A 19,158-nucleotide genomic window follows, 5' to 3' on the forward strand; every position below is an offset into this window, starting at 1 on the left:
CTTGGTCTCGTGACGGCATCTTGGTGATGCTCCTCCACGCTAAGCCTAAACAGGAACTATAACACGCCGAAGGCGGGTTTTTTCTCCCGATGGAGAATTCAGAGCTCGAAAGCTTGATCAATAGTCATTCAGCTAAACAAAGTCATCCTCCTCAAACCCGCACGAGTAAGTAGCCAGCATACTTTCATGTTCATTACCATGCTAATTTTGACGTGTAGCTATAGCATCGCCTAATCAGGACCAATTAAGCTCAAACGTCTTGCATATTGGCATACGACTATAGCTGTCCATATTTTGCGGTTGAGACTCGAAAGCGCCAATTACATTTTGGATCTGACATACGATGAAATACGTTTTCCTATTTCAAGCTCTTGTACTCGAGCAACGCAATATCTGTTCTCTTCCACGATGGCTTCAATCACCTAAGGCTAGCCAGTCTGACAGGTTGTGCTATAAGTTGTGCAGTCCATGTCTTCACAACACTATTCAGCGAAATGTCGATTCTAACATGAGATTTTGTTCTGCGGCCTCTTTGATTGAGACGTGACAAAATTCTCCTAGTGGATAGTTGGACAAAGTGGCCACTGTCTATCTTTGATAAGCCATAGTCTAACTTTGGTGACAGTCTGAACACTGGTGAAGGTGAGGTCGATACTCGGACTGACACATTCTCGGTGCCAATATCACCTTACAGGTAGATTGCCCTTGAAAACCACACTTCCCGAGAGTGATGGTTCTCTCGGTTTGATCGCCAGTGGATGTGTTAAGAGCACAGGGCTATCCATGTGGACGACATCCTCGAATTGATTAGCTTCTGATCCAGCCTTCTGCTAACACGAAAGACTTACGGCAGCAACATGTTGAAATGACCGATCAATGCTACCCATGTCTGGCCTCTGAATCAAAGCATTCTCTAACAATTGACAACCCAACACATGACATCACGAGTGCGGAGAATGTCTCGTCCACCATGAATTGGGTTGGAAATAGTGTCATTATATCCCGGAGATCTAGCCCCAACAAGCCACACGGTGAGGGGAAATTCGCGCAATTTTCAGCCCGTAACACCGGAGTGTCATGCTTCGACTATATTAGTCTTATGTTGGTCCTAGCAACATAGGTACAACCTTCAATATGAACCCTCGATAATGGCTGATCACCATACTTAAAAGATAAGGTATTGACACAGCCTCATCCTGCCATCTGTTTGAACATGTCTTACCATTCGCCGGTGTGCAGTAAATTATACAGTACGTACATGTACTTTACGTCTTTGGAGTGCCTTCTCGCTTTATGAGGATTAGCGTAGCCGCCGTGCATTAGCTTATCCGCTAAGCCCCAATGGCTAATCCAGGTCCGGATTAGCGCAGACAAACATAGCGGCCTCCGAGGTGAAAAGATGCTCTTGTGCACGTTTCAGCTCAGGTATCATATGTGATAACATATTATTTGACTTATCTTGCATTACAGCTGTGTCATAGACTTGCCCTATCATTGAATTGCTATCTCTATATCGGCCCATCGATCGACTTTGAGTCCCTTGACCAAAGGCCTGCAATGTGGAGACCTTCACCCCTGAGTCGAATGCAAGTGACCTATGACAAAGTTTGCTTATCGTGGCTGCTTTCTGATTGGAAGGGGCAGAATGAACCGACTAAAGTATATGCCGCATTGCCAACCTTAGTCAAGGATGGCTTGAGGAGATAGGGCACAAGAAGCTTCAATGAAACTGGGCTTTAGCGGCTGTTAATCAATGGCTGAACTTCGTATAGCCAATTAAGTCCTCTTCTCCGCATGGAGCCGTCGTCATCAGACAATCAGATAGATGTCGGCTTCGATATCCGTACTTGATGATGCTCCGCTCTCCAATTACGAACTATGACTTTATAAGTCTGGATGTTCCTGGATATTCATATCTTGTGAGAACACAAGCATTCGAAATACCTTTCTATCGTTTAACTTTTTTCATTATTCTTTTTTTAAATTTTAGCCTTACCAGAGAATATCCTCTAATTCCACACCCAGTGCGCCATTCTGAATATTTGATATTTCCCAGCTACAATTCCCAAAGCGCCTTGACTATGGCTACCGAAGTCGACACCCACAAAAATGCCTTTGCAGAAGACAAAAAGTTCGATCCTGATGCACTTGAAAACGACTATCCCAAAATCGAAGAAGGCAAACAGACGTCAGCGAACGGTGTATTGGAAGCCCTTGGCTACGAGCCCGAGTTAGTTCGAAACCGATCCACGCTCCAAGTGGCTTTCATGTCATTTGTCCTTGCAGCAATCCCATACGGCCTCGCAACAACATTCGTCTACCCCCTTGTCGGAGGAGGTTCAGTTAACATCATCTGGGGATGGCTTGCAGTCTCTATGATCATTCTCTGCGTCGCTGCGTCCCTCGGTGAAATTACTTCAGTCTATCCAACTGCAGGAGGTGTCTACTACCAAACCTTTATGCTATCACCTCCTTCATATCGCAGAATTGCGTCCTGGATCTGCGGGTGGTCATATGTTGTTGGAAACATTACTATTACCCTCGCAGTCAATCTTGGAAGCACCCTTTTCCTCGTTTCGTGTATTAATGTTTTTGAATCTTCTCCGGGAGTCGGAATCTTCGCGGCGGAAACTTATCAAGTTTTCCTGATCTTTCTGGCTGTCACTTTCATCTCTACAGCAGTATCAGCTTTTGGAAACAAGTGGCTACCCTTGCTTGATGTATGAAGAGTCTCCCTTTTACCTGCCCGTGATTGCTGACGCGTTCAATAGACCTTTGCAATTTTCTGGACGCTTGCCGGTGTTCTGGCTATTGTCATCTCTGTGCTCGTAATTGCCAAGAATGGTCGACATGATGCCGCATACGTCTTTACCAACTTTGAGCCTCAGTCCGGATGGCCAGCTGGCTGGTCTTTCTGTGTGGGTCTTCTCCAGGCCGCTTACAGCACCTCTTCTACTGGAATGATTATTTGGTTCGTGTTTTCCCCTTATTTCCTGAGATAAGCGGTTATTAACCACTTGAAGCATGTGCGAAGAAGTTCAGCACCCATCAACACAAGTGCCCAAGGCGATGGTTGGTACGGTCATTCTCAATACTCTGGCTGGCTTCCTCTTCCTCGTTCCTTTGGTCTTTGTACTCCCCGATACCACGATGCTTGCTGCGCTCGCATCCGGCCAACCGATGCCAACCATTATCAAGTCGGCTGTTGGTAATGAGGTTGGAACATTCTTGCTTCTGGTGCCTCTTATAGTCCTCGCCTTCTTGTGTGTTATTGGCTGTACCACCGCTGTTTCGCGAAGCACCTGGGCCTTTGCTCGCGACGGGGGATCCCAGGTTCCAAGTGGTGGAAGCAGGTGAACAAGGATGGTGTTCCGTTCAACGCTATGATGCTTGGTACTGCTGTTCAGGTCCTGCTTGGTTTTATTTATTTCGGATCCACTGCTGCTTTCAATGCTTTCACCGGTGTTGGGGTGATAACGCTGACTGTCAGCTATGCCTGTCCCATTGCTGTATCTCTTGCTGGAGGACGAAAGCACATCAAAAATGGTCAGTTTGATCTTGGGACTTTGGGGTTGGTTTGCAACATCGTGGCTTTGGGTAAGAAAAAGATCCGGTCAATGACTGTCAAAGAACAGCGCTCACCATTTTCTATTTAGCTTGGAGTATCCTGGTGATTCCCCTCTTCTGCATGCCGACTTCGATTCCTGTCTCTGCTGAGACAGTTAATTACGCCCCGGTCGTGTTTGTGGCATTTATTTTGCTTGCTTCGGCATGGTATTGGGCTTGGGGATATGAGAAGTATGCTGGGCCGCCATCATTAGACAGTGAAACTCGGTCTTGAGAGAAATAAATAATCCCTCTGATATTTTGAGATTTACTGGAAGTCATAGAAATGAAGCAATTCCAAGACATTTCGTACTCCATTTGAGGCTGAGCGGCTAAGAGGGGCACGGCCCCGTCTCACCTGCGACCGCTCATTTTCCTCCCATTTGGACCATTGCTGCTCATGTCTTGCATTGTCGGTCCTCTCTAAGTGCTGTTATATCGTTTGATTTTGGTCTCACGAGATGCAGGAACCAAACGGCCGAGCCTGTGCCCATCTGTCGGTCTCCCAATGGAACGGAGACCCTGCAGCCAACTGGCGACAGATTCGGCTTATGGACTTTCACAATGACGACTCCAGCGATATTTCTTCTATTCTTCCTGCTTGGTCAAAAGTGTGCATTATGTACGCACTGGGTCCGTGATTTATAAAATATAACTAACGAATAATAGCGTTGCCAACTCATATGCAGTTGAAAAGTGCCTTCGGTGTCGGAACTCATTGAGCGATGCACTTTCTATGCCTCATTTCTGGTGGTCAAAATGCTTCCAAAATGGAAATGGGGCATTTGGATGTGAGAGCACGAGGCGCTCTGGAATTGTCACTGGCTTCAGTAAGCACGCCAATAATAGGCAATGCGACAACGCTGATCTTGCCAGATACTTGGTCTAGATTTACTGTGAAGAAAGTGGAGCCCAACGCAAGCTTTTTATGGTTTTATACAAACTTGTTTACTAGATGGCTACCGTCGACTGGTCAAACAATTGTTCTTGCTTTTGACATGCAGCCACCTATCGAAGGGCGATGCCTGAGAGCTCTCATGAAGGTGGACCCAAGCCTGCTCTGCGATCCATTTTGGGCCCATCCCTATCTAATGGAACAGATTGCTCGGGCCCAGGAGCCTGCGGTTTGGGCTATCCGCGATCACGTCCGAGCCTTGGAGACAGAAGGAAAACCAGACGGCAGACCACAGCCTGACTACAGACGACTACACGACATCGCACGGCATGCTATTCACGTCAATGAAACATTGGATGCCACCATGCAAAGTCTAGAAAGTCTGATGACCGAGCACGAATACTATAAAAACTCGACGCCGGAGAATAACACCAGTGCATCCGAGGATATCCATCGACGTCTACGATTCTACCAATCTTTCATAGCCAATTTGCGCTCTCGGTCAATCTCGAACGAGAAGAGACTTCAAAATGAAATTCAGCTGGCTTTCAACACGGTAGCTCAGCATGACTCGAGTATCACTCTTGAAATCGGTCGCGCAACTCAGTTGGACAGCGCAACCATGAAGACAATCGCGTTCGTTACTCTCACATTCTTGCCTCCCACCTTTATTTGCGCCATTTTCAGTATGTCTTTCTTCAACTACGGCCCAGATACTGGCTGGAATATGTCGAGCAACTTTTGGATCTATTGGGTCTTCGCTATACCCACCACTATTATCACGACTGTTCTGTGGACCTTTTGGCCAAAATTTCGCGATATGATTCTTCCAGAAACAGAACAAAATTGAACATGATTTTTATGGCCCACTTATTCTCGTGAAATTGGGCAGATCTGAGTGCCTAAGCCCTGGCTTATACTCACCCGAAGTTCATCCCCAGGCTGGAGGAATCTTGGGGGCTTCTGCGAGATGCCGATTCCACAAGGTGTTCCTGTAATGATAACCGTTCCGGGTAATAGCGTGTGACCCTATCGTTGTGAGAAAAGTAGGACATTTAGTTCCCGAGCTGTTGTCATACCTGAGATAGATACGATACAATTTCAGGTATACTGAATATCATGTCATCGGCAGATCCGTTCTGCATAATCTTGCCATTGAGACAGGTCTTCAGGTTCAGAATGGCAGCATTGGGGATCTGTTCAGCGGAAACAATACATGGTCCTAACGGACAGAAGCCGTCCTGATGAATGTCAGCCATCGGATTCGATTGGATACAACTACTCATAACATACCATGCCCTTTGCATAAGACCATTGTGAGGTCTGATCCTGATGCTTTCGCGCGGTCACATCATTTGCAACAGAGTATCCGAGAATGTAGTTTGATGCTTCTGACACTAGAACATTCTTGCATTGTCTCCCGATGATCACAGCTAGCTCAACCTCATAATCTGCTTCATCATAAGCTACGTTGGGTGGCAATATGATCGGATCAGCTGCAGAAGCGATGCAAGTCTCTGCCTTGAGAAAAACACTTTGGAACGTCAGCAAATAGTTTGCCTTGAAGGATTGGTAGACAAACGTTGGTGTTTTGGGAAGAGTCATTTTCATTTCGGCTGCATGTTCTTTGTAATTGAGGCCAACGCATCGAACAGTTCCAGCTTCCTTTTGTGACACTGGTGATAGAAGCTGCTCGATGACCTGGACTTCACCAGTGAATGAAGCGTCATAATCCAATGCTGAGCCCCCAGAGACGACTTTGACAGCCACCTCAAAGTTCTTTTCCAAGGCTTGGCCCACTGCGAGTTTGTCAATCGAATGGATCTTCTCACAGAGTATGTACATATCGTACCATCGATATCCACGTTAACAGGTTCACCGCCGTAAATTCGACCATCTTTCCCTCTGAATCGAACCCATCGTTTCCAAACCTGGCGAGAGTTAACAGGTTTCAAAGTCAAAATGGCTCAGTACTTACTGGATGACTCGTTAATTCCGGCTTAGTCCCGTTTGTGTTTGAGTCATTAGAGATTGCCATGTTCAAGAAACAAAGATAAAGAACGAAGAGAACAATAAAAAACAAAGCCTGTCATCTTGTCTTCTTATCAATGTCTCATGATGTCCCCCACGACTAGAGTCGGGAAATTCATCGGGAAATTCACTTTTCAACAGAGGGATAAGATTTGAATTTCCCGATGCCAAGATGATAAAACGCGGGGAATGGCCGAATTTCTCGGGCCACAACCGCGGACGACATCTTGTGCGGAAGTTGAGATTCTATAGTGGATCTAGGGAAAACTCCAGAAGACTTAATGTAAACATTGTAAGGTCAATAATGAAGCGTTAGAAAATTAATGAACAATTTTAAGCTTAAAACCTGAGGCTGAGGTGAATTTAAACCAATCAATTGGCCACTTCCGGCCTTATCTTTCACGGTTCTATTCGGCTGTTGATTGGCGACAGCGCCACAAACATCGGTCAGTTACCGTGCCCCTTCTCCAATTCTGTGAATAGCCCGATGAATTTGCCGATGATTGATAACAACTATCTCAACATGGTTGGTACTTAAACAACCAAGGATCAGTGTAGTTAGCTCGATCCTCGGCACCACCCTGCTATTCATTGCCCAGAATGACGAAGGAAACAGATATCAAGTTCCAAGCAGATGCATCATCGGAGAATGATGTACAAATGGGTAACTTCACAATTGATCCAGTGCGCGAGAAAAAGCTCCTGCGCAAGCTTGATCTTTGCATTTGCCCCTTGGTGATGCTTATTTTCTTGGTTGCATACCTCGATCGTAGCAACTTAGGGTAAGCATTCATCTCACACAGGAAAGGTTCCACGACTGATATATTTGCAGGAACGCTGCTGTTGCAGGAATGCCAGTAAGATCGAAACTCAGGACGCGTTTGACGATTTTCAATACTAACAGCGTGCTTGCAGGAAGACATTGGTCTAGTTGGAAATGAACTCGGAAGTGAGTCATTCCCTGTCCTATTACTATGATATGATATCAACAGCTAACATATTTGAGTCAGATGCGGTTTCTTTGTTCTATGCGACTTATGTCTTCTTCGAAATTCCATTTTCCATGCTTCTCAAGAAACTACGCCCGAACAGATTAATCTCTGCACTAATCATCGGCTTCAGTGCTTCAGTTCTTGCTGGAGGATTTGTCAAAAATGTTGCAGGGCTTTATATCACAAGACTTCTCCTCGGTGTTTTTGAAAGTGGTCTATTCCCGTAAGTCTCCTAGTGATCTTTGTGCGTTGCGACAAGCTTGAGCTAATAGATACGCAGGTGCTTAACCGTTCTGTTGACAACCTTCTACAAGCGTGAAGAGCAAGCCCAAAGAATCTCATATCTTTTTGTGTCTGCTGCTTTGAGTGGAGGATTTGGTGGCCTGTGTGTAACTCCTTCATCAGAATGTGTTGTCTGAAATACTAAAATAACCACAGTCTTGCTTTCGGTCTGATTCGCTTGGATGGTGCTGGTGGTCTAGAGGGTTGGAGATGGCTCTTCATCGTGGAAGGACTTATGAGTGCCGTTGTTGGCATCGCCACGTTCTTCCTTCTACCGAACAACTATGAATCTGCCTACTTCTTGAACGAGGACGACAAAGAGTTGATGCGGTTGCGCATGCAGCAGAATGCGCGCTATGCTGATACTGAAGAGTTCAATGTCAAGGAAGTATGGAAAACGTTGAGAGACCCCAAGAGCTGGCTCACCTCATTCAATCAAATCTGCGTCAACACCTGTTCCTTCGGCTTCAGCACTTTCCTGCCGACAATCATTCGCGGATTTGGTTATGATTCCGTTCGGACTCAGTTGCTCACGGTTCCTGTGTATATCTGGGCTTCGGCTTTCTATTTGGGAGTTGCAAATCTATCTGACCGAGTTCGGATGCGAGCTATCTTTATGGTCCCGTTATGTCTGGTCACGGCTGTTGGATATGCTTTGTTGTTGGGAGTCGATATCCATGCGCGTGGTCCACTATATTTTGCGACTTATGTCTGTGTGACTGGGTAGGAAGACTCTATCGCTTTTAACTTCATCGAGAACCGAATTGCTGACTCTTCCTTCAGAATCTATGCTGTTGTTGGCCTCGGAGTTAGCTGGAACGCTAATAGTCATTCGGGTTACTATAAACGTGCCATGGCTGTAGGCCTTCAGCAATCTATTGGAAATTGCGCCGGCTTAATCGTAAGAGCCTATTCAAACAGACCGGCTTATCTTCGACAGACAGCTAACAAATTTCATAGGCTGGTCAAATCTATAAGTCGCCGACTAACGGGCGCTATTTAATTGGGCATTCTGTTTCGCTCGCTACTATCTGTCTTGCATTCTTTGGAAATGCGGGAATGTGGCTTCTGCTGCGATATCACAACACCAAGAGGGCTCAGATGTCTCCAGAAGAGAGAGAGAGAATTGTGAGCTCAGGATCCTATGAGAAGAAGGGTGGGGACTTCCATCCGGATTTCCGCTATATCCTGTAGCACTGAGTATGCATTATATGTATCAACTTATTATAATTTTTATATTTGGGAACTTCGATGTATGATTTCAACAGCAAGGGGTGTCAGCTGCTTCCTCCCTGGTCCGTTTTGTAAAATCGAATAACCACCCTAACGACATCTGTGCCATCCATACACACGCCATTCTTTGAGTAATTTAGTACAGTAGAGAGAATAAGGAGTCTTGGGTGGTCTAATTACTTCCTCGTCTATCGGTGGCCAAAACTATGGAGTGTGAAATCAATTCCCTTCAAAATAGATTCATCCCGTCAAACAAGAATAGTCATATTATCCAAGGTCCTAGAAGTGGGTTTGTTACTTGATATTAACAAACTAAAGGACTCATTCATGAGAGATTGGGGCTCAAATGTGCCCCGGTTGGATCTATCTGCATTTGCTCGGGCAACTTCCGACGGCAGGTTGAGGATCGCTAAGGAGTACATTTGCCACTCTAACATCCTGCTCCGCCTAGAGAGCTTCTGTAGACATGAGGGATATAATGAATAAGTGGCGTTATCTAGCGTAAATGCCTGAAGAATCCTTCGAAGAGAGACCTGACCTTACCCAGGAGTGATATTCACCCATCTTACATGATCGGCATTCGTGTAAGCGGTATATCTTTTTAGAGACCGGAACCCCGAATGACTCAAAGCTCAACATCCAGGAGTCTTAGAATGCACGCTGATGATCAGCCAAAACCATTCCGAGGATGGTATGTCGTGGTGAAGATCCGCAACAAGATTCAGTGTGGGCGGGGACTCGGCAATTTGGCACAATGATATTCATCTGAGACGGTAGATCTCCAGGGGACTTGCCTACTAAAGACTCTTATATCACTAGAAATTAGAATACACCTCCCACCAATTCTTAAGAGCTCCATATATGTACTTCGCGTGAGATATCGTCAAATGGACGGAAAAGCCCCCACGCAATTTGAAGCCTCTTGCCACTCGAAGCAGAGACCTATAAGCTTCCCATAATTGATTTATACTGATATCTAGGGGAACAAATGGTTTTGAGAGAATACGGCGTGAATTACGATCTGTATTTCTGGGATACGAAAGTACCTCTAAAACGAACAAATCAAAGCTGTTCGCAAACCCCTGCAGGGTCAGGGACAGTAATATGCAGTATAAACTGAAATAGAGTTCTTCTTTTTTTTTAATTTATCAGATTTCACTGCAGAAACTAAATCAGTCAGTGTGTTTGGGGCCAAAGGCTTGCAGACTTTTGACGTCTCAAGACTCGAATTTGGCCCCCATTTACCCTGCCTTGCTTTTAGCGTTTATTAGTGCTGACATTCCGGTGGGAAACATTGCCATTGAAAAGGGAAAATCGCTTGCAAGTCGTAGAGCCAGTCATACTATACCTTGTCGGCCTACCTTCCATCATTACTGACGACGGAACTGCAATGGGACGTCCGTTGTCAGGATCAGGACTAGTCACAATCGAAAGATCCACTAGCTGATGAGCCTCTACTGTAGTCAATGAAAGTACAGTATACCATAATCTAATTGATATTTCTCCTCTTCGCTTTTCAGAAGTATCACTGGCAGCTAGTATGCAGAGTCTTGGCCTTGCGGATTTTTCAAGTTTCGCCCTGGATCAGCACTCATCTCGGGTCAAAAGTCTACCTGGATTGTTGATTCCCGAGAACGAAAAGGTAGAGAATGAAAAATGACTTCTCAGCTTGTCTTTTGGCCTCTGGACAGAGTAATAAAGCAGAATGACTACATGTAATTTGGCAGACGCTTGGTTCCCAACCTTGAAACTTTTTCTCGGATTTCTTGGATGATGACGCTAGCAAAGACGGGATCATCTAATTCTACTGCTGGGCCTTGGTCTTTCAGTAATCTGAGTTGAGTTCGGAACCCCTACTCACTTGCCATTGTTACGATGTGATGGCCAATGAGCCGTCTCTTCAGAACATGGATACTGGGCTTTGATTCAGCCCCGTCAATCCTTTTCTTTGATCGACATTCTCCACAAAAGCTCTACAGTACCTATGTTCATGATATCATAGTAAGCATAAAGGATTGTAGTGCTCTTGGCATCAGCTTTCAGGGGTATGAAGGCGGCACTGAGCATATATAAAGGCCTCTGAATATCAGCATCAAGAGAAGAGTACCAACAACAAACATAGCTTCCTTCTCAGCTATAAATCTTCCAAATATCCCATATACAATCCTTCCAAACTTCGAGATATATATGTTCACCATGCTTTCATTCCGCACCGCTCTTCTCTGCCTGATGGCTGCCTCTGGAAGCGTCTACGCCGAGCACCTCAAAGTCGTCTGGTCATCTGGTGACTTCTCTTCAATTTCTGGTCCCGCAGGTGGCAACACAAACGGCCACTACTCAGGATTTGCAATCATCAACGACGCCGGTGAAGCCATCTATGACCAAGGCTTCCCGGACGACCACTCCCCTTGCTACAACACCGGAGATGGCCGTGAGTTCACCATCGAGGGCGACTGCTGGAGCACGCCACGCAAGTTCAAGTGCAAGGCCGACTTCGGAGGCCACCCTGACACTTGCGAGGTCAAGGACGGGGATGGGAACAGTCTTGGCACCGGCAAGGGACAGGAAGACACCACTTTCATTGGCATCGCCATTGGTCAAGACGCCAGCTGCGTCGTTGAATTTGACTCTGACAGCGATGGCTGCCCTGTCGATGACGGTAACGGGCCTCTTCATGTTACATCAGGTTAGATGGCACACGTCAATCAATCAATCAATCAATCAATCAAAGTTCAATTAACCTGTTGCAGCCCAACTACTATCGTAATAGCTATGTAGGCGCTTCTATTCAGTTGAAACAAGAACTTGCTCGTGCGCTTGAAAATGTAAATACAGACAAAAGAACTGGTCTTCGAAAGAGAGACTTGGTACCAGCTCGACATGAATACCACTCCCATAACCCAAACCATACCCAAAACATCAGAAAAACCTAGTGCCGAAGGCATCTAGGTACAAAGAACGTCGGCAGATACAACGTCTGCCTTTCCAATCCACCATGTCCTCCCATCTCTCCCCCATCAAATCCCGCATCACATCAACAGGCCCCGTTCTTAATCCTTACTTCAGCCTTAATTATAGCTTATATTGTTCAAACCCGAAGGATTTTAGACCAGTTTGGCACCGTGTAATCGAATAGCGAGTCGAGGGACATACCTCCCGTATATTAGAGAGCCGCGCACTTTACGCTACTACAGAAGCTTCGTTACCCGGTACACCAACGTGTGTAGGAATCCAGCGGAGTGTGCTACTCATCTGTGGGTCGGACCGAAGAGCCCGTACGTTTTCGTAAGTCCGTGTGAGAACGTCCTGGCCCGACGGTCGCTGGGGGGCTTTGCACTGCCTGGATGGCAGTCTGACTATCGGAGAATAGAATAACTTCTCGAGCCGCTTGTTCCTTGTTGTTGCCTCTTTTGTGAGCCTTATTGTTCTTTCTAGCGGTCACCAGTGCCATCCATATCCCGCTGAGCTCCGCAGCGTAAGATGGCACACTTCCACACGTCCCGTGACCTGGAGAAGCCCTGGATGGCAGCCTGATATGGCCTCGAATCTTGGAAGTTCCAATCGAAGTATGGTAAGGATCCCTAGTTAATATTACTTTTTGTGTACATTATAAAGGCACGCTGCAATTTAGTCTGGTGTGCGCATGACCCCCGTCGTATGGTGTTACCGTATTGGGCAATGATGAGTCGCCGGCGAGGTCATCGACACATGCAACAGTAAACAACCTTTGGGCGTAGAGCTCCATTTCTCTCTCTTCTTGTTTTCCTCCCATCCTTTCCATTGCTTCCATTCATCCATTCATCCATCCATCATTCTCTGAATAGCTTCAATTTGTCTCAAAAGCTCATATCAAATAACCAACCATGTCCTCCCCCAAGAAGACAACCCCTGCCAATGACAAGGACGTCATTGCAATGGCGGGCCTCCAGCCAAGGGAACTCAAGTTCCTGCTGCTTGCTTATCTGTCCAGTGACTCTCCTGGCAAGGTGAGAATCCTGACTACCATGGTCTAACTCTATCTAATTGTACATTGAACAGAATGATATGGAGATTCTGAGCTCAATCACCGGCACAAATCTTCAGATCACCACCTTGATCTTCCGCACCGCCATTCGCAAGCTGCGACTGGCCTACAACGAGGCCCTTGAAGAGGCATCAGTTGAGGAGAAGCCAATTGTGGCCAACGGCGAGAATCATGACGACAAGCATGACAAGGAAGATAACCAGGGATATGGCCAGGGAGATGACAACGACAACGGTGACTCCTAGTCACCGGGGAAATAATCGAGTTCTGAGGCTATGTTGAGAGCAAGAAGGAACAAAAGTGAATTCTACAAAAAGTCAATGTCCATAGAATACGCGATGTAATACATCGCTGATGCCCCAAGATATTCTATGCTGCAGCGTGCAAAGGGGGGATTCTTGATATGAGATGCACGGCATGCAAATATCACACAGGACAGAAATACAGACACTCAACTCAAATTCTACATGTGCAATTATTGTTCATCTAATGTAGAGTCCGTGGTAGCATTGTCACCTTTAGATACACTAGGTGTGATATGCGATTTCGGAGATCATTTGCTCCCAGGTTTCAAGATCTGCCGCTTGGGGGAACGTGAAGTTCTGGTCTTCCCAGACTGCGGGCCACATCATGTCTGGAGAATAAACTGGTGGCTGATCGGGAGAAGGAGGGATTCCAGGACCAGATATGCTCATAGCTGATGAAAGATCTGAGTTACCACCCCGGTGTTGTGGTACAAAGCTAGACAATGCTTCCGGTGGGCTCATCATTGGAGTGTTTTCACTGAACTGATCGGAGGCATGGGCGAACCCTCTGGTGCGAATGATACACAACTCCACCACTTTGACTTCTGCCAGGCCGAATTCGTTGAGCCAGACATCTTTCCGCAGTCGTTCGCAATACTCTTCCAGGTCGTTCAGTATGGCCGCAGTCTGGGGAGCATTGGGTCGCCGCACAGCAATGATGCCAAGAATGAAGGCACTGTTGAACATGTTGTGGGTTCCTAACGTCCACCTCATGTTTTCCGCTGTTCCATAGCTCAATGATTGTAACCGGATTTTGAGGTCTGAAGAGGCCGAGGAGATGCAAGCCTCGTGGCTTAGGCCGAAGCGGTTTGTGATGGATTCACGCAGAAGATGAGGTCGATGAAGAGTGATTCGAGCGAAATGGAATGCAGAGTGCAGATAAAGCCGATGCCATGGTAAGAACGTGTGCAAATCATCCAGTGATAGCTCTGGGTTGTCGACAGAGAAATAAGTAGGTAGTTGTTGTTTCCAAGCCACAAGCTTGTTGTCCATTTCCACAACCATGTCGTACGATGCAGGGTACAAGCCAAAGCATCGGTCTTGAATTTCCCCTGCAATTTTAGCCAGCCCGGCTCCCAGAAGCGACACAGTGCTTCGGGTGGGACGTGTGATGGGATGTGCTCTAGCCGTAGATGATTGTTCATCGGTAAATCCATCCAGCCACACATTCTCCGGAGCTTTGATGAGACACATATGATCCGAGATGGCGTACGGTCTTCCAAGAGCAAGCGCAATTGTCTTGTCAAGCAAATAGAGATTACCCCAGAGGCGCCTTCTGGTTTCAGTGGCTTTCTTGGACAGTCCCCATTTTTCTCCATCAATATGCATACCCTGTGCTTGAGCCATACGCATAGCAAAACTGATAGTCAGCCAACTTTCTGCGACTTGTCGGGTATATAGCAAATATCGAGTGACCATCAGGCCTGCTCGAACAAGATCCAAGCTTTCTCCATGAAACGAGGGCGAGATTACAATGGCTCGTCTCGCCGCCCAATAGAATCGAAGAGAAGCTTCTTCGCTTTCTTTCCGTTTTTCAGGTGAAGATGTCGTGGGACTGTCTAAGAGCACACTGAAAGCCAGAATAATGAACAAAAGAGCAAGCCATCGAAGGTCTACACCGGCAATTTCATCAAATCCAAACTTCCGCCCCCAGAACTCTGCGAATTGCTGTCTGAAGGTATCGGGGTGAACTGTGTCGATGGCCCAGTTGATCTCCGTCAAGAATCTCTCGATCAGCCGATCCACAGTAACCTTGTTCCTTGGTAACAGACCGAGTAGATCCCAGACTTGAGAGAATGGGCCGGAATCATTCCGAAATGATTGTAATGAATCCTTACTGGACAACAAACTCATAGGAGGTAAATCAGGAGCAGACTCCTGGATCATATGTGCTGCCACCTGGTGACCAAAGTAGGAATTTCCAAAGAAACTTGGTGCACCCCGTGCAATGTATAGCTGTCCCAGTTCTGATGTCTGGTTATTTGCTGTTTGGTCATATCCAGTTTGCTATGCAGGCGAATTGTAATCTTACCTGATGCGTTCGCTCCCCCCTGAGGTGGAGAGTCATGATTTCTGTCTTTGTCGGGCCATTGACACAGCTCAGATACCCCACGCTGGATACAACGAGAGCATGGTAATTCTTGATTGCATTTCTGCTTTCTAGAGTGACATTGGGAACAGGACGTTGTCTTGCGGCCACGCCGGGTTCTAGCGCGGGTTTGGAATAGCCCGTTGTTTCGTACCTTGCCGTTTTCACTCATGGCGTTTTGTGAAGTCATATATCATGGAGTGTCTTTGCATTGCAGGGGACGCAAAGACGTCGTCCCCCCCGGAAGGCTAAAAGGTTAACTTATCTCGAGCGGATGACAGCGGCCTGAGAGATAAGGCTACAACCCCACATTCAGTCAACGTAGGAGGAATTTATAACGAATAAGTTAATATCGATGTAGAAGGGGGAAAGCCTAGATTGTCATGTGTAAGTAATCTGATGAGTTTGGTGGCTATTACTGAGCCTGTAAAACACATCTTGTCTCCGGGTCAGCGGTGAACGTAGTATATTGATATCCACTTACTTATGTGCTGCTACGATGTTGGATCTTTTTGAATTTATTGTAGAGTATAACTGAATGATCAAAAAAAAGAAACTTTGAGCAGCTTTATCGACTGATTTGAATTTGTGTAATCAGTGTTCGACCTTTTGGACCGCTACAGTCAAGTTACTCTTCGAGTCAGAGCTTCTATACACGTCGCAATTTTCGGGTATCAAGTGGCTCACTAGTATTCAAACTTTTATATGCAGTCAAGTCATAACAGTAACCAAATTAACCATCAAAAGTGTCGAACAGAAGAGATCAAAGTTGTTGGCCTACTGTATAACTAATAACGTTAACTTAACTTTGGAGTTGCTGAGTCATCTGACGTCAAACGCGCTCGGGCGTTGTTTACATTTCGCTTCGACCGCCTCGACTTCGATGTTTCCCCACGCCCTTTTTTGAGATCTACCCCTGCAATCCTTTTTCAAATTATTACAATTTCCTCGCATATCTCTGTCTGTCGCTTGTGTTTTTCCTTGCAACTATGGCGATCCGCCGTTCCGCGCGCATTCGTCGCGCCCAGGAGTCTCCCGAGGTGAGTGAGCTCAGCAACATCGCGTTGTGGGATGGGCCCAGGTAATTTTCATAGGGTCGAGTCTAATGTTGAATTCTTGTCTACTCAGGTTGAAGACTCTATTCCTCAAAAAATCCAGCAAACCCCAACATCCAAGCTTGCTTCTGTCGCCGAAGGAGCAGAGACTGTCGACCGCGACCTTCCCCGCGTTCAAACTCCAGGAGCGAAGACGCCATCTCAAAAGACTCCTCACGCGTCTGCTCAAAAGAAACTCGCGACTGCGCATACTCCAACGAGCGTTACTGCGGCTCGTCCACCTCGGGAAGAAATGCATCCTAGCAAGGTGCAGCAAAGTACGACCAAACGCGCGGATTCGGGCCTGATTCTCGGATTCAACCCCATCAAGAAGGGTGCTGATGGCAAGGCTGTCAAGCAAGGCATAATTGACAACACACCCACCAAATCCAAGGCATCCCCCGCCACTAGCCAGTTTGGAACTCCCGGATTCGAATTCAAGTTCTCTTCCCAGGAAACCGATCTCAGCGACCAGGCCAAGAAACTCATGGAAAGCGTTCGTGGCGACGTTGCTCGAATCAAGGCTCAGATGGTTCACGATAAATCGAAGCAGGATCCTGAGGATCTTGCAGAGCGCAAGATTGCCATGCCAAAGGGCAGGGCTAACCGTTTCAGCGATGTGCACATGGCCGAGTTCAAGAAGATGGACTCGATTGCAGGGCACGCGTCTGCATTCCGTGCTACCCCTGGTCGCTTCCAGCCTGTCACCAAATCTCTGAAGCGATCCAAATCCAAAGCTCAGCTTGACGAGCCGGAGAGCCAAAACTCATCTCCCACTCGACCTGCCGCCAAGGCCTCGGCTTTGCCTACTCCTACTCCCGTCGCGACTGCCAAGCGTGCGAAGCACAACAAGGTCGAAGATAATTCCTCCCACCGCGAATCAGAGAAAGCTTCAGAGAAGTCGGTGGAGAAACCCGAGACGCCTCGTAGGCCCGCTGGCCCGCGCCCTCGCCCTGGTGTTCGCAACTCACTCATGACCCCCACCCGTGCGTCTCTCGCTCGTACAACTGCTACCAGTATCAAAGCGCCAAGGACTTCCATGATACCATCCATAAAATTTTCTCCAGTTGCTAAAACGATTGCCTCGCCCCGGACACCTCGTACCGATTTCAACCCACGCCTCAAGGGCAAGTTGCCAACCCTCAGTAACCTTCGGTCTATTCTTCGCCGAAGTCAACCTCTCTTCTCTCGTGATCCTGCCAAGATTGCATCTGGCACTCACGTCACCGCTCCTGATTTCAAACCCAACTCGCTCTTTGCGGGAGCCGCTGCTGATCCAAATGACTCCGTTCCAACCCCTTCGCCAAAGAAGCATGTTGAGTTTACTCCGAGTGTGAAGTCCCGTCATGAGCTTGCTCAAGACTCGCCCTCGCCTTCCAAGGTCCCCTCGGCTAAGCAACGATCTATCTCCACCGATGTCTTTTATCCGGTCCTCCCAACACTCACTCCAGAGAAGAATTCCGCCATCTCAACCGCCATTGATGATTCCCCAAGCGTCTCGTCTATCCGTCGCGTGCGCTCTTCGAATGGCGCGAAACAGAACGCGTCTGTTCCAGAAATCCCCGTGGTTACTCACGGAATCGCTCACGGAATTGGTAACAAGAAGCGACACCGCAGCGAGGTTGATGATGGTTCCAACACCGAAAATGTCCCACCAGCTGATTCTCCCACTGAGGAGCGTAGCACCAAGAGACTCAAGTCATGCCCACTCACTCCAAGTCCAGTGAAACCAAGTTCCGTGAAGCCGAGCGCCGTGAAGCCGAGCGCCGTGAAGCCAAGCGCTGTGAAGCCAAGCGCCGTGAAGCCTAGTCCCGCGAAGCGCCTCATAAAGACTCCCGTGCGACCTTCTACCTCCAAGGCTGGCACCCCTGCCAGCACTAAACAAAAGAGCCGCGGTGTCCTCAGCATAAGCCGTCTCAACATGCTGTCCAAGCCAAAGGGACACGCCTAAATAAGCCATGACATGACAGGCACACGCCTGGCGCGTTAGGCCGCGTCTCTGATGATCACACTGATCTTGACTCGAACAATCTCATTCTCGCAATTTTTATCAGCCAAACACATTGCAGTTATGCTCGTCTGCAATGTCAACGAAACAACATTCCCCTTCTTGCTTGTATCTACTTAACTTTTTTTCTTCTTTTTCCCTCGTGTTTGCCAAGGGCTGGGCAATCTTCCAGTTCTTTACCCCTTTGCTCCATTTCTGGTGTTCTTTTTTGTCGTGCAAGGCTCGGTGCGAGCCTTGTGTGGGATCTGGCGTCTAGGATCCTGGTTTCTTGTTCTGATTATCTCTAACGAGACAGGCGTCTCGTTCCTCCTTCGCCTTTGTCTATGTACTTATTGGCAACAATCATACTTTGATCAAGAACTTCTCGGTATCACTTTGTAGCAGGCATGCAGTGGTCAATGTAGGTTCCAAGGGCTAGCTCGGATACTTGGCATCCAAATCTTGTAAGTCGGCGAATCGACATCTACTCTACTCTACAAGAACCATTTCAAGTGTGGATGAATCAGATATTTTCTATGTACATAAAGGATAAGGTAAGGATCCATCCATCGGGGAAAATGATAAATGAAGCTAACAATACATGAAGAAGAATTCAATGG

At 47.1% G+C, this 19,158-nt stretch overlaps 8 protein-coding genes across 8 annotated transcripts; 6 read left to right on the forward strand and 2 right to left on the reverse strand.

Annotated features, from left to right (window-relative positions):
• Positions 1-2,081: 2,081 nt before the first annotated feature.
• On the forward strand, positions 2,082-3,357 carry N7511_009973 (uncharacterized protein; the record flags this gene model as incomplete). Its single annotated transcript, XM_057132350.1, has 3 exons — positions 2,082-2,720; positions 2,772-2,971; positions 3,024-3,357. 3 exons carry the CDS (start codon positions 2,082-2,084, stop codon positions 3,355-3,357), a joined length of 1,173 nt encoding a protein of 390 aa, XP_056980338.1.
• Positions 3,358-4,604: 1,247 nt separating this feature from the next.
• On the forward strand, positions 4,605-5,351 carry N7511_009974 (uncharacterized protein; the record flags this gene model as incomplete). The annotated part of the gene is made up of 1 exon (XM_057132351.1): positions 4,605-5,351. The coding sequence occupies one exon, from the start codon at positions 4,605-4,607 to the stop codon at positions 5,349-5,351; it is 747 nt and encodes a 248-aa protein (XP_056980339.1).
• A 20-nt stretch (positions 5,352-5,371) lies between these two features.
• N7511_009975 (fumarylacetoacetate hydrolase family protein) lies at positions 5,372-6,539 on the reverse strand (the record flags this gene model as incomplete). Its single annotated transcript, XM_057132352.1, has 5 exons — positions 5,372-5,530; positions 5,581-5,742; positions 5,795-6,300; positions 6,354-6,432; positions 6,480-6,539. The coding sequence occupies 5 exons, from the start codon at positions 6,537-6,539 to the stop codon at positions 5,372-5,374; spliced, it is 966 nt and encodes a 321-aa protein (XP_056980340.1).
• Positions 6,540-7,132: 593 nt separating this feature from the next.
• Positions 7,133-9,000, forward strand: N7511_009976 (uncharacterized protein; the record flags this gene model as incomplete). The annotated part of the gene is made up of 8 exons (XM_057132353.1): positions 7,133-7,314; positions 7,365-7,389; positions 7,448-7,481; positions 7,543-7,747; positions 7,805-7,909; positions 7,963-8,529; positions 8,590-8,707; positions 8,767-9,000. 8 exons carry the CDS (start codon positions 7,133-7,135, stop codon positions 8,998-9,000), a joined length of 1,470 nt encoding a protein of 489 aa, XP_056980341.1.
• A 2,235-nt stretch (positions 9,001-11,235) lies between these two features.
• On the forward strand, positions 11,236-11,730 carry N7511_009977 (uncharacterized protein; the record flags this gene model as incomplete). The annotated part of the gene is made up of 1 exon (XM_057132354.1): positions 11,236-11,730. The coding sequence occupies one exon, from the start codon at positions 11,236-11,238 to the stop codon at positions 11,728-11,730; it is 495 nt and encodes a 164-aa protein (XP_056980342.1).
• A 1,172-nt stretch (positions 11,731-12,902) lies between these two features.
• Positions 12,903-13,308, forward strand: N7511_009978 (uncharacterized protein; the record flags this gene model as incomplete). The annotated part of the gene is made up of 2 exons (XM_057132355.1): positions 12,903-13,025; positions 13,078-13,308. The coding sequence occupies 2 exons, from the start codon at positions 12,903-12,905 to the stop codon at positions 13,306-13,308; spliced, it is 354 nt and encodes a 117-aa protein (XP_056980343.1).
• Positions 13,309-13,590: 282 nt separating this feature from the next.
• On the reverse strand, positions 13,591-15,629 carry N7511_009979 (uncharacterized protein; the record flags this gene model as incomplete). Its single annotated transcript, XM_057132356.1, has 2 exons — positions 13,591-15,353; positions 15,401-15,629. The coding sequence occupies 2 exons, from the start codon at positions 15,627-15,629 to the stop codon at positions 13,591-13,593; spliced, it is 1,992 nt and encodes a 663-aa protein (XP_056980344.1).
• An 817-nt stretch (positions 15,630-16,446) lies between these two features.
• Positions 16,447-18,502, forward strand: N7511_009980 (uncharacterized protein; the record flags this gene model as incomplete). The annotated part of the gene is made up of 2 exons (XM_057132357.1): positions 16,447-16,497; positions 16,586-18,502. The coding sequence occupies 2 exons, from the start codon at positions 16,447-16,449 to the stop codon at positions 18,500-18,502; spliced, it is 1,968 nt and encodes a 655-aa protein (XP_056980345.1).
• Positions 18,503-19,158: the final 656 nt, after the last annotated feature.

This window comes from Penicillium nucicola (assembly GCF_028828085.1).
Source record: "Penicillium nucicola strain IBT 29836 chromosome Unknown utg000010l, whole genome shotgun sequence".
Taxonomy (NCBI): Eukaryota; Fungi; Ascomycota; class Eurotiomycetes; order Eurotiales; family Aspergillaceae; genus Penicillium; species Penicillium nucicola.